The sequence below is a fragment of the Desarmillaria tabescens genome (assembly GCF_030435595.1).
Source record: "Desarmillaria tabescens strain CCBAS 213 chromosome Unknown EV420scaffold_133, whole genome shotgun sequence".
NCBI classification, from domain to species: domain Eukaryota; kingdom Fungi; phylum Basidiomycota; class Agaricomycetes; order Agaricales; family Physalacriaceae; genus Desarmillaria; species Desarmillaria tabescens.
Window position 1 is genome coordinate 49,136 of NW_026848432.1, and position 12,728 is coordinate 61,863.

The following is a 12,728-nucleotide window of genomic DNA, read 5'->3' on the forward strand; positions in this document are numbered from 1 at the left end:
GGAAAGGACTAAACACCTGGAACGAGATCGAATGCATCCTTCAAGCGTCGAGATGTGGTGCTTGCATCTTTGTCGGGTACATGTTACGCCTCAAGCCGAAGGAGTCATAGTATACTTGCTATCTGAGCCAAGCTGCAGAGAGATAACCCAGATGAAGATGGCTGCCCGACTGTGTCCTGTTCAGTGTCACTTGGTAGAGCGAAAGAAAAAGGGATGCTACTTGCCGAATCAGAAGTTGTGTTATTCTCAATTCTGAAAAGAATCACTTAGAACCTTCAAGGTTAAAGATCAATCAATGTACACTATCGAATGCGTTCTTGGGGCCGCTATTATTTGTGTCCAAGCAAGGATCTGAGCGTGATGATAATCCTCTTGCCACATCGATGGATTAAGCTTGTGGTGGTGGTCTGGTGCTCAATACATGCAGCGCGTCATCGTGTACACTGGTCTGCACTGGTCACGATGCGAAACAGGGCGGGTAAGGGAGAATAACCAATGTTAAATGGTGAAAGCACAGATCTGAGAACAAGGAAGCAAACGAAGCAAACGGTAGTGCCAAAAGGAAAGAGAAACAGACAAGGTAAAAAAGAAGGACAAGGAAATGATGAATCTGAGGAATGCTAAGCATTGGGAACAGTAGCATCATCACCAACAGGGCTGCCCGACCATAACGTTGCACCAACCCACTCACTATCATCCGCATCAGGCTGCTCAAACCCAGCAGGAGGAAGCGCATTCAGAGTCTTCCACGTCCCATCTGTTAAATACATCTCTGACGACCCATCATTATACGCAATCAACACCCCCACTCTGAGCCAGACCCTAGTATTTCCTTGGAGATTCGCACCATCGACAGCAACGACATTCACGTCCGGTTCCAACTGTGGGAGGGAATACGCCTGCATGGCCCTCCAGGTTGATCCTGTTCTGACGATTTTACCATTGACGTAGAGCGTGTATGAGTCTTCCCTGGAAGACCACAAGCACAATGAGCATGAGTAAAGGAAAACAGCATGAGACATACACGGAGAGAACAATCTTGCCGCAGACAGCGGATTTCCCATAAGGCGAAGTGAACGTCTTTGTGGAAGAGCCTATGACCATGAGGAGCACTCCCGCTAGAAATACTCTCCTTCGTCTGCAGCCACCCCTGCAGTTGTCATATTGATAGCAGGCGGGAGCACCAGAGCACCCCACGGTGAAGCCATCGAAGGACCCTCCACATCCGCAGCAGTCCATGTGGAATCATCAAAGCTCGGGCTCGTCCATCCACTGGGTGCCACACCTTTAAGCGTCTTCCATGTAGAGTTGCTGATGATAGTCTCAGTTGTGCCATCCGTGTAGTCGACGAGGATTGTAGCAATGAGGCCAGCGGAGCCTTCGGCAGTGTTGCTCATGCCGATGGCAAAGACGTTCTTGCTGTCCGGGTTTAGACCAGCAGTGTAGACGACGGCTCCCTGCTGGGGAGCTCTCCCGGTACCGATCTGTTGGCCATTGACATAGACGGGACACTGGTCATCGCTAGGCATACTTGTGTGAGTATAAGTGAGGAGGTGATGGAGCAAACCTACCAAGCTACGATAATTGTCGCGCAAGTGGGGCACTTCATGGCTGAGGAGGGAATCTCCACACGGAATGGCCGCATGCCTGCAGGTGCAGTATGGGCCATCCCTGTTTGTTCTCCTGTCCAGATGTAACTAGACTTGCTGAAGTCGAGTATGGGTGCGACGGCGCGTGCATCCAACAGTTGGGGTAGTAAGGCGTCGGAAGAGAGATCGCTGGCAGCATCTGCAGAGATTTCTACATCACTGTAAGATAGGGAAGAGAAAGTAGTATATGGTGTATCTGACCTGATGTAGGTAGCGCACTTCCGGCCATGGTGGACAAGAAGGCAGGTAAGAGGAGTAAGACTAGATAATAATGAGTTAGTTGTCACGTACTCTGCGATGCCAATGGATAAGAGCTCACCCTTGAAGAACATTGTAGAAATGAACTCGATGGCTTCTCCAAGAGATGCTTGAATCCTTTTATACCGCAAGAATAGCCAAGAAAACCAAGGATGAGCTCTCAGTGACAGGAACCATGGAAATGTGTTGTAGATCCGACGAACGGGACGAAAAAACCGCAAAATCCCGAGTGAGACTGGTATCATGGTTCTCCAGCACCTGCTCTTTCGTGATGAGAATTGTGATAGAGATGGTGAATGGTAAGAGCAATGTCTGAAGCATCTTATGGCCTGCTCAGGTGCCCATGCTCATACAAACAGCAAATACGATGATCACAATTGAGTTATAGTCAACTAGCGGGCGAGTCCTTAGCTGAGCATCATTCTGCATGTCATATGCAGTTATAATGCGAAAAGAAAAGTAGTCGAAACGACATGTATGGATTTTTCTCTTTGTTTGGTGGGTTTACGCTCGTAAAAGGATAATATGACCTTGACTATAGATGCAGACTAGAGAAGGGCATCTTGCATGCCACGCCACATCAACGACTGGTGAGTTCGACAAATGTTGATAGTGATATCCATTGATCATAGATTTCGTCTTGTAAATGCGTAGCATGTGGAGTGACTATGTTTTGGACAGTTAGTATCATAATACGAAGTTAAGAAGCCTGGAAAAGCTTGCCCCACTGCAAATGAAAGTTTGAGAAGCCACCATTGACAGGCAAGGTGCCTAACTTGTCAGAAGGAGTAGCTGGTCCTACGTTCGCGAACCGTGCAAATTCACAGCATTAGGCTGTTTGATTGTGCGAGCAGCTTGAATTGCATGAGAAGTTGGAGGCACCAAGAAATTCTTCAGCACTGGTTGAAACAGCGCCTTCAACGTCGAAGAACTGAATCATCATTGGAGATCCAGAATCACTAGTATTGGATATCAGCGCTTTAGCGAGGAAGACGGTATATGAGTAAACTCCCGTGCATGTTTAGTGCAGTAACCTGTCTCTATCCAGCTCTTTTACAGTAAGAACGGCTCCCAGCTAGCCGTGTTAGCTTCAGAAAATCCTTCAAGGAAAGATACTTGGAAGAAATCATTATCTTCGGGCCTCATCGTGGTTCATGGTTGCATATTGGAGGTAAAAGACAGTGTCCTGACTCTTTCTGGGATTAGCAAATAGGCACGTCACTTGATCCATGTAGACCTGCATATCGCGTTCGTGATGAACGTATGGCAGGAAATAGAAGAGTCCGGTAGAGGTAACCCAATGAATAATCGGACTCTATAGATACTGATAGTCATACCTGCATCACACCCGAATCCGAATTAGATGGCCAAGATAGAGCACCAGAAGAAGTGATCTACTGCAGGAATATATCCCTTCAGGCTGGCGAGCAATGATTCATTGTACATGCGTTCGAGGATAATAACACAGTATATTCTTGTACTTGTATGCCATCGATACGTTGTGTACTGGAATACAATACTTCATGGTTTGTTTCAAGAACTACGCTGTTATCATGGTACCTAGAGAAAGATGGTTATAGGGCATCCACTGCATGGAACTGGCAGACTGACGAGAGCACCTGCTATTGCCTGAGAGTGAGTATTGAGTTGAGCTATCCTTCAAAATGTCGTATTGTTTGAGAGAGAACTGTATAGGAAAGTGGAGCCCTGGCTGGCGAACAAGTTGAGAAAGGGACGTAAGGCAGGATGAAATCGGCCTGATTTTCTTCAAAGTCCAATTTGCCGACCGGACCGGTTCGGCTCCAGATCCTCCTCCAACCTCCTTCACTCTTATTCAAAGTCCCTCCACAGCCCCCCCAACTCAATAATTTAGTTTGCATGGGAGTGCCATCATCTGATGTAGAGTAGTATAGCAACGATAATTGATCATCTCTTGTCTGGGTTGGCCGTCGGATCTGTCAGTGGATTTGACCTCGACATGCTCTGCCAGTGGGAACTTGGAAAGGCCTGCATTCACTGCTTTCATCTCTTGACCATAATTTCAACTCTTTGCCTGCATACGGTTCATATTCTATCTATTTTGATAACGTAACTGGCCCTGCCCCGTCTCTTATTGAGCTGCTTGGTCTCTTGAGCATTTTTCTACTCTAGCAATGTGCTTGCTTCTGATCTTAGGCACCGGTATCACTTTTAGTGTCTTAAATGGGGCGGTTGCACAGCGTACGTGTTTTCTCCACACATAGACATTGGTCTCATAAATTCAGTCTCTCCAAAGAAATATCTTACCCTGCCACTTGGTGAGGTATGGCCCCTTGGTTGGCTGAACGATCAGGTAAAGTGTTTACATCTGACTTACTTGAAGCCTTTCTGAATTATCTCCTTAGCTTGACGTCCAGACCAATGGTATGGCCGGACATCTACACGAGTTTTATAACTATGTCAAGGACAGTGACTGGATCAGCAGCTTTTCTTCCTATTCCAACCTCAAAGAAGGTAAAAATCGAAGGCCTTCTTCTGCACACTCACTTCTGAATCAATTTATTTTCTCTCTAGCTGGAAGCTACTGGTTCAATGGGATGGTGCCTCATGGCGTCCTTACCTCAAACTCTGAGATACAAGCACAGGCATACCAATTCCTCGACTATGTTCTCACCCATCAAGAAACCACTGGATGGCTCGGACCCGAGGCAGGTAATAACTGCACAAGATACCTCTGGGGTCGTTACCCTTTCTTTTTTGGAGCAATCCAAATGGTCGAATATAATTCATCGCTTATGGACCGCGTTGTTACCGCCATGCATAATTTCGTCCCTCTGGCAAACGAAATGATTAGAAAGGGAGAGGGTTTGGAGGTTTGGACGAACGCAAGATGGGAAGATTTTGTAATTACCCTCCAGTGGCTGTATGACTATCACCCCAATGGGAACGAGGACCTTCTTTTGGACACTATGCTCCAGCTCAAGTGGAGTGGCATGCCATGGGAGGAAGTATTTCAAGTAGAGGTGGGTATTGTCACTTAACAGGCCCTGCTCTGGTATTTATTGCTAATTTGTAGAACTTTCCTCGTGGGCCTGCGGAGAATCTGGAGAATCCTATCGGAAATGATTACAGCATAAGTTGTATGCGACAAAATAATCTCCTCATTTTGTTGATGAATCCTACCTGCAGTGGCATGGTGTGAACGTCGCAGAGGGCATGAAAGCACTTCCTGCTACATACCGCTTCACCCATAATCAATCTGGTATCTTCGTTTTTTCCGGTTTCTCTGGTTGGCATTGAAACATGATAGACTTGGACCTCGCATCCACTGGCTGGGATCTCTTGTTCGAGTACCACAGATGACCGTCTGGGATCTATGGAGCAGATGAATACCTCGCTGGGATGGAGGCCACACGGGGGTAGGTATTTAATTTATTCATATACACAATTGTGCTCATCATCACCTCGATTCTTTAGAACAGAATTATGCACAGTCATGGAGACTATGTTCAGCGGTTCATATTTGTACCAGATGATTGGGGACACAAAGTTCCTGGATAGGGTTTGAATGTTCCTTTTCTCCTCGTTTAAATCTATAACTTTAATTCTAGGTTGAGAGGATCACTTATAATGCGTTACCCGGAACGCTAATGGGAGGTGAGCGAACCTGATGGATTCAAATACATCTGCAACAGTATTCTTACCTGCCTCTAGACATGTGGGCAAGACAGTATGACCAACAGCAGAATCAGATCACATCGAAGAACATGACACCGTCAGTTTGATTTTCTTTTGCGTAGTTTCTAAGACTTACATACTCCAGAGATCCTTTTGCTGTAAACTCGTACGTGTCGAAGTTTTCTTCTTTGTTCCAATACTGACAAGAACCGAAGTGGGTATGCCAACGTCTTTGGATTAGAACCCTATTACCTGTTAGTTGTTCGCATTCTTGAAAATTCTTTAGTATTGACAGAAAACTCCAGATGCTGCACCGTCAACCACCCTCAAGGCTATCCGAAATTCATAACTAATTCATTCCTGACCACAGCGGACCAGTCCTCTCTCGTCCAGGCTTATCTCGGTCCCTTGAAGGCATCTACAATGCTATCCAGAAGTGAGTTTCCTCAATATCCATCTGGCTTACTCGTATTCATTCCTTGTAGACAATGCGGTGACCATCAGCGTCGATACACTATACCCGTTCAGCGATATGTTATCATACATTGTCACTGCATCCAAGGCATTCACGTTCTATGTGCGCATATCAAGCTGGGTCGTTGATGGAACAATTGCGATGAACGGAGGCTCGACCGAACCAATGTCTCCTAGTAATAGTTTATTCGCAATCACTATTCCTTCTGGGACCACAAAATTTGTATTAAACCTCCCTGCTGAGATAACCACTGGTAAGTTCCCTGATGATGTTGTTGTGACTGCAGCCTATTTATGCATGTAATTTTGCAATCTAGAGTGTTTTACACGCATACTGAGAAATAGTGAGCGAGCGGATTAAAACTACGCATCGACACTAATGCTATGCGGTGCAATGATATGGAATATAACTTATGGCATAAGAAGCAACAGGATTCTAAACAGGACTTAGTCACAGCACTGTACCTGACGGGCATGCGTAATGAGAAGGCCAAACTATATACCCAATACCTTAGGCTCTAACTTACAAGCACACTTGCGGGAGCTAGATAAAACCTTGAAGATTGCACTGACACTGAGAACACTTAGCGCGCTCGCTAACTGTGATGCGCCGTACCTGAAAATCCGGGGAAATCCTTAAGCGAGCTGACAGATATCACCGGCACGAGCTTGGGCAATGGGCTTTGGCCGAAGTCCACGAGCCCGCATTCCATTGTTCTGAGTCCCATTGTTCGAAGACTCACTTGTTGCCGTGTCTACGAGAAGCCTCTGTGAATCCAAGAAAGAAGTCCTGAATGACATACACCAGAACTGATAGTTCCGTGTGCCTAGACCTGTCGGTTGCTAGAGAACAAGCCCGCGGGTGTCGGGAGAGCACCTCTTGGCACACGTTTAGCGAGCTCACTATAGAAATGAGACTAAAACTGGGAAGTCCGACTCGGATGCTCAGTAAGGCGGCGGTGGCAACGTGCTACGCATGTAGGAGTCTGGGTACTGCGTGACGTTTGTAATTCTAATTCCCCTGTAGTATAAGTAGACTGGTTAGAGTAGGTAGAGGAAAAGTTTCGAGCCCCCGAGTTTCCGTGCACATGTTGAAGGCGGTACTGTAACAAAGGATCAGTTTGTGACTTTGAGCTGTGCATAGAATTAGCGAGCTCACTCAGAGAAATATGAGATACCCTTTTGATAAGACTTTTGAGAACTTAGTCAGAGTGAATACAAATCAGTGACGCTGTTTCTGTTCTGTTGAGTGTGATAAGTCTGTTCGGAGAATGTTTTGAAGTGGAGATCTGAGATCTGTTCTGTTCTGTTCTGTTCTGTTCTGTTCTGTTCTGTTTCAGTCTGTTCCGTGTCAGTTCTGTCGAAGTTCCATTTCTGAATCTGTTTTCCGAGCGCTTCTGAAGTGTTCTTGAGTTGAGATAACCTGCTGGAGTTAGTTGGAGAACCCCTACATACAGTTGTGTAGCGAGCAGGCTAAGTCAGTGCTTGCCTGTGGTGTTCTTTTAGCGAGCTCACTAAAGTTTCGGTGTGTATTACCTCTGTTTCTGTTGGGATCAGTGTCCCTTGTGTATTATAACTCAAATCTGCCTTGAAGGTCACGTCACACCAGTGAACGACCTTCCTGTAAAAAGTTCCTAGACTTAGGAAGTCATTAGAGAAAGCTTAGCTTCACTAAGAGCGCTGAGAATAAGAGAAACTCTTTGAGATATTGAAGTATAGTTGGATCGCATTAGAAATAATCGCTCCCCCTAGAACTTATGAGGGTGATTGTAGTTTGTGTAGTTGTGTGAGTGTGTGTGTGGGTTTTTGAGGTTCGCCCTTTAGCCCGCTCACTATTCCACAGGTGCCCACAGCCAGCCTCTTCAATGTGATGCCACTAAAGCTGTCCCATCGAACCTGTCTACAGAAAGTCGTCTCCATGGTGCTGTTGCTCTTCACCGAGGTCCCCTTCACTATGCACTCAATGGTGAGTCATTTTCTTCTCTATTCGTGCCCCCAACCTAACAGTGGTGTAACTAGTAACCTTCAACAAAACGATTATCAAAGCAAACACCATTGAGCCCCGCGCCTCTGACTATGAGTTTGAGGCCACTTCACCATGGGCCTACGCTATCGACCCATCTACAGCTCAATACGTCTATGCCTCCCCAGCTGATGGCGTTCTCCCTTCGCCAATCTTTGACAAGGGATCACCACCTGGTTCAATTACTGTATCAGCGTGCTCGATTGAGTGGGGACTCGCAGGGGCTACATTCGTTAATGTTCCCCCAACGAAACTGAGATGTATTGGGAGTGTTGAGACTATTGTGCTTAAACCTTATGGGGTGGGAGTTTTTGTCTTGTGTTGTATCAGGTAACGTACTGATTATTTATTTTTGGGCAGTCGACCAAGTTGAGGATTAGCGAGTTCCCGGTTTTCAGTTCTTAGCGGGGCATCTTATTGGGGTATGCTCAGTAGCACTCCTAGACGACATTCAACCTCACGTACATCTCATCATGCCAGGCGACTGATAATCGGATTAGAGAGCGCATATCTCAATTCCGGAGCAGGTTCACTTAAACAAGTTAAAGTCATACGACTTTTGTCGATGGACTGGGTCCTCAATTTTGACCAGACAGTTTACACCCAATGACCAAAATTAAGAAAAACTGATTTGATAGAGCCTACTAGCCGTAGCAAAGGGGCAAAACAAGGTAACTAAAGCATATCAGAAAGATCAACCAAGTACAAATGCGAGAAGTGAAGATTAAGGAACAAACGAAACACATCGCAACTGGGAAAAAATCACCTCAGGCATGTTATGGTTTATTCATTTCATTTCTTTTCTTTTCCTTCATTACATAGTCAGGCTTACTCTATGGTGCAATTCCTATCGGATGGTTCCCACAGTACTATTTTTAGCCTAGTCACCGTGTATTTAAGTAGTGCCTCAGCTGGTTTAAACCCTAGCTTCGGCTAAGGTTTAATCTACCTAACTCAAAGCTCCTTTCTTCGCGACTATCTAAGTTCGCTCCTGACTCACTTTCCATCGCCTTTGACCTCTAAGTGTATCATCCACTGAAGTGCGAGTGGCGATCCTTGGTTGATCTAAGTCAATTAAGAGTTAGTGGCTAACATTTAGCCGAAGCTCGCCCTACGTTGCCCAGCGCCGCACAAACGCTGCCCAACATTCATCCGACACTCGTGATTGTGGCAGTAGTCTTTTGGGTCTTACCCATAATACTACCGGATCCAATCTTCACCCTCTTTATCGTCGTCCTGATTGTGTTTGTGATCCAAGTCTACACCACGGCCATAGTGCTAGCCGCTTCACTTCTGGTACTCTACGTGGGGTACCTGCAGATCTGAACCAATACGAACCCCGTTCATATATCCCTAAAAATCGCGTCATTACTAGCAGTTATTCTGTTAATATTGACAGACCCGTTCCTGATCGACAACATCGAGTTAATGACCAGTTCCACCTATGAAACTGACCTTAACCTGATAATCGCCGTACTCGCAGCTCTCACTATACTAGCCCTGTCAGTCGTATGGTCAACCGTAACTGTCAGACCTTTGACAAAATAAGCCCACGAACGGATGCCCTTATCCGACGCCATTCCCACAATCTCTGCCGTTTTTATCGTCTTTTTCTTGTTCATCTCCTTACTCCAGATACGTCGGTGCTGCCAGAGGCAACAAAACCTCAGGGCGCAGCTACCCTTCCATTACGTTCCAACAACGCCCGCATACCCACTGCAAATAATCGACATTCCCCCGGCCTCTCAACAAACCCTTCACGATGGCCGACCCATCACACCCAGAGGACCTGGAGAGTCCCTCTACGGATCGTCGCGATCCAGCTCAGGAACCTACGAGTCGAGCACCGACTCCTACAGAAGCGCATCCGCCGAGTCCATCGACATCACCGATACCTGGGGGGTACTCCTTGACCGAGGAGACTCGCCCGTACCAGGCCTCTTCGCTCAGTCTCCAGTCGCAAGCGAGTCAGGAGAAGAAGGAGGGCATATGGAGCCGGGCGAAGAAGAGGATGTCGATACCGAGTACGAAGGGGATGAGCTCACCGAGCTCGAAAGAATCCGTCTCGCAGACCTCCTCGACGGCCTCCTCACGGAGAACGAGGGGGATGAGGACGATTCTGGAGTCCGCCCCATCGACCGCGAAGGGGGATATTACGGAGGAAGTACATGGGAGCAAGTTCGAGGAAGAAGGATCGCCTCGGACGACGCGAGGGACCGGGCAAGGCTTGCAGCGTCCTGAGGGCGCAGGGATGATTTCAGCGAAGATTCCAGAGAGCTTGCCCTTGGGGCCTCCGCCGCGACTACCACCCATCCAAATGGAACAAGGACCGTTCCAACTTCCTGGCCTCCAGACCGCGGGGAGCCAGTCGCCTGGTACCCCAGTACCAGTTGGGTCTATGCCGACCCAAGGGAAGAGACTCCTCTGGCCGGAGTCCCGACCCACGGGACAGGGGCAGATCCCGCCCCTCCAGCTGACCCCATGCCGGTCCCCGCCGTCACCACGCACAAGCCAACGGATCGGGAGCTCTGGAGCAAGTTCCCTGACTACAATGAGGAGGAGCTTGGAACAGTTGCCGGAGCCGGGGACCTCTCCGGAGTCCCCAGTTTTACCCCGTCAGTCGCAGGTCGGGCATTCACCGACCCCGTCCCTATCACCCAGCGTCCGTGGCCCCTTCTTTACCACACGCTCATCGAGTCCCTCCGACTCCCTCGAGATGCCCGGCTCGCCCCAGAAGTCCAGGCCCGAATGGACCGAGCAAGAGCAGATGATGCACGCATCCACAGAGCCGAGATCGACGCCCTCCACGGACCCAACGGCCTCTGGGACTTACCCCTCAAACCCGACGCAACCCCCGCCGAAGTCCAGCGAAGAATGGGCACCGCAGCCCTACGATATTCAGGAGCTGTCCAGCGAGCAGGAACTGACCTGGAGGCGCGAAGGAGAGCCTGGAACTCCTACGAGGCAGAGATCAACGATCCGGATTCCGACATTGGACGATGGAGGAGGAACCGAGAAATCGACCGCCTCGCCCGAGAGAGGAAGGAGGCAGAGGATGCCCAGTCATCCACCGAACAGCAGCCTGGAGAAGACGGTGATGGACGCGGTGAGGACGGTCCTCCTGGACCAGATACCTCCGATCCCCACAATCTTTGAAATCCTCCCTTGGCATGGATTGTACGAAATAATGATGGAGGACATGGAGAAGGACCCACAGTGGCTCCTTACGGAGGCGGGGGAGGATTATCGACACGCAAAGTACATGGGAGACGTGTACTTAATGAAAAATATACTGGAGGTGGAGACTTGGCACCGAGCGGCCCTCATCTGGAACCGGGTTCAACCCGAGATCCCTCAACCGGGATGTGAGCCGTATCGACGACCCCAACCGATGCCTCACCCGCTCGAAACCATGAAGTTCGTCGCTGGAGGAGGAGGGGATGATGACGGATTAGACGACGGCTACGCGGACGAAGGGGCAGGACCCTCCCATGCCAACAAAGGGAAGGGATCCACCGTACCCCCAATACTGCCTTCGGGGCCACCTAAAGTCCCCGCAAACTTCGGGCCATATCCCCCACCCGGGGACAATCCTCGCCTGCGGTCACTCCCTCGTCTGCCCAACCCACCAGTGCCTCCTGTCCCGCCATCGCCGCCCGATCCCATTCCCCCTTGGCAACTAGCTCCCGGGGCAGTCAACAACCCGTGGAACGACGTAAAACCCAAGTTGATCACACAGCCTGAATACTTCACCGGAGTTTCATCGGACATTAATCGCTTCCTTCATCATTGCGAGGCATACTTCCAGGTCTTCCCTATGTATTACACTATGAACGACCAAGGACAAAACCCCTATCGGATTACCTTCGCGATGGGGTACCTACGGGGCGAAGTGCAACAATGGTGGGGCGACCAGTACTACCGCTACCGAGACCCGCACAGACACTGGAGATTTCCCACCTGGGAAGAATTCTCTCGGGACTTAACCGTGCAGTTCCGCAAAGTAGCCGAGTTGGCCATATGGAAGCAAGAATGGAAAAAGGTTCGCCAGGCGGATTTCAAATCGGCAGTGGAGTTCTTCGCCAAGTTTGAAAGGTTGGCTCACAAGTGCGAGGAATTCGGAGATGAAAAGCAGATGTTCGAAGCCGTCGAAGCAGCGATAAGGCCTACGGTGTGAAATACGGTTATGCATGGGGACAATGAGCGCCCCACAACCTATGCCCAATGGAAGGCATGCGTCTTAAGGATAGATGCCAACTACAGATACGGAGTTGCCCAAGGATTGGGCAGTAAGTCCTCCCAGAACCAAGGAGGGTCTGGTCAAGGCAATCAACTATCACAGAAGAGCGGGGGGCAAGGGTCAAGTGGCGATAAGAAGGATGCCACGGGGACGACATACGGTGGTGCCGGGCAGCCGATGGAGATTGATAAGCTGCAGAGTGACAAACGATGCTTCAAATGCGGAAACACCGGATGGAGCCGCGACCATAAGTGCCCAACAGACAAATCGAAGTGGCTCCCTGTTAAACTCCCCCCCCCGCAAGAAGATCCCCACTCAACGACTACGACAGCTACTCGCCGAGGCAGAAAAGGAGGAATTAGGAAAGGACACAAAGGTCGAAGAGGTCAAGGACGATAAGTCGTCAAAAGACGAGCCGGCGTCGAAA

The 12,728-nt window shown here is 48.9% G+C and overlaps 2 protein-coding genes across 2 annotated transcripts; one reads left to right on the forward strand and one right to left on the reverse strand.

Moving 5' to 3' along the window:
• Window positions 1-668: 668 nt before the first annotated feature.
• Window positions 669-1,911, reverse strand: EV420DRAFT_1673726 (lectin; the record flags this gene model as incomplete). Its single annotated transcript, XM_060479126.1, has 4 exons — window positions 1,851-1,911; window positions 1,572-1,800; window positions 1,149-1,521; window positions 669-1,094 (listed from the first exon to the last, which is right to left on the reverse strand). Coding segments are annotated over exons 1-4 (1,056 nt in total), but the record flags the coding sequence as incomplete, so codon positions are not given.
• A 2,149-nt stretch (window positions 1,912-4,060) lies between these two features.
• EV420DRAFT_1623533 (uncharacterized protein) lies at window positions 4,061-8,466 on the forward strand (the record flags this gene model as incomplete). The annotated part of the gene is made up of 16 exons (XM_060475949.1): window positions 4,061-4,127; window positions 4,172-4,239; window positions 4,292-4,400; window positions 4,461-4,909; window positions 5,076-5,148; window positions 5,197-5,236; window positions 5,364-5,448; window positions 5,498-5,543; window positions 5,601-5,661; window positions 5,710-5,730; window positions 5,780-5,818; window positions 5,870-6,000; window positions 6,050-6,292; window positions 7,945-8,004; window positions 8,058-8,362; window positions 8,422-8,466. 16 exons carry the CDS (start codon window positions 4,061-4,063, stop codon window positions 8,464-8,466), a joined length of 1,842 nt encoding a protein of 613 aa, XP_060322151.1.
• Between the last annotated feature and the right edge of the window lie 4,262 nt (window positions 8,467-12,728).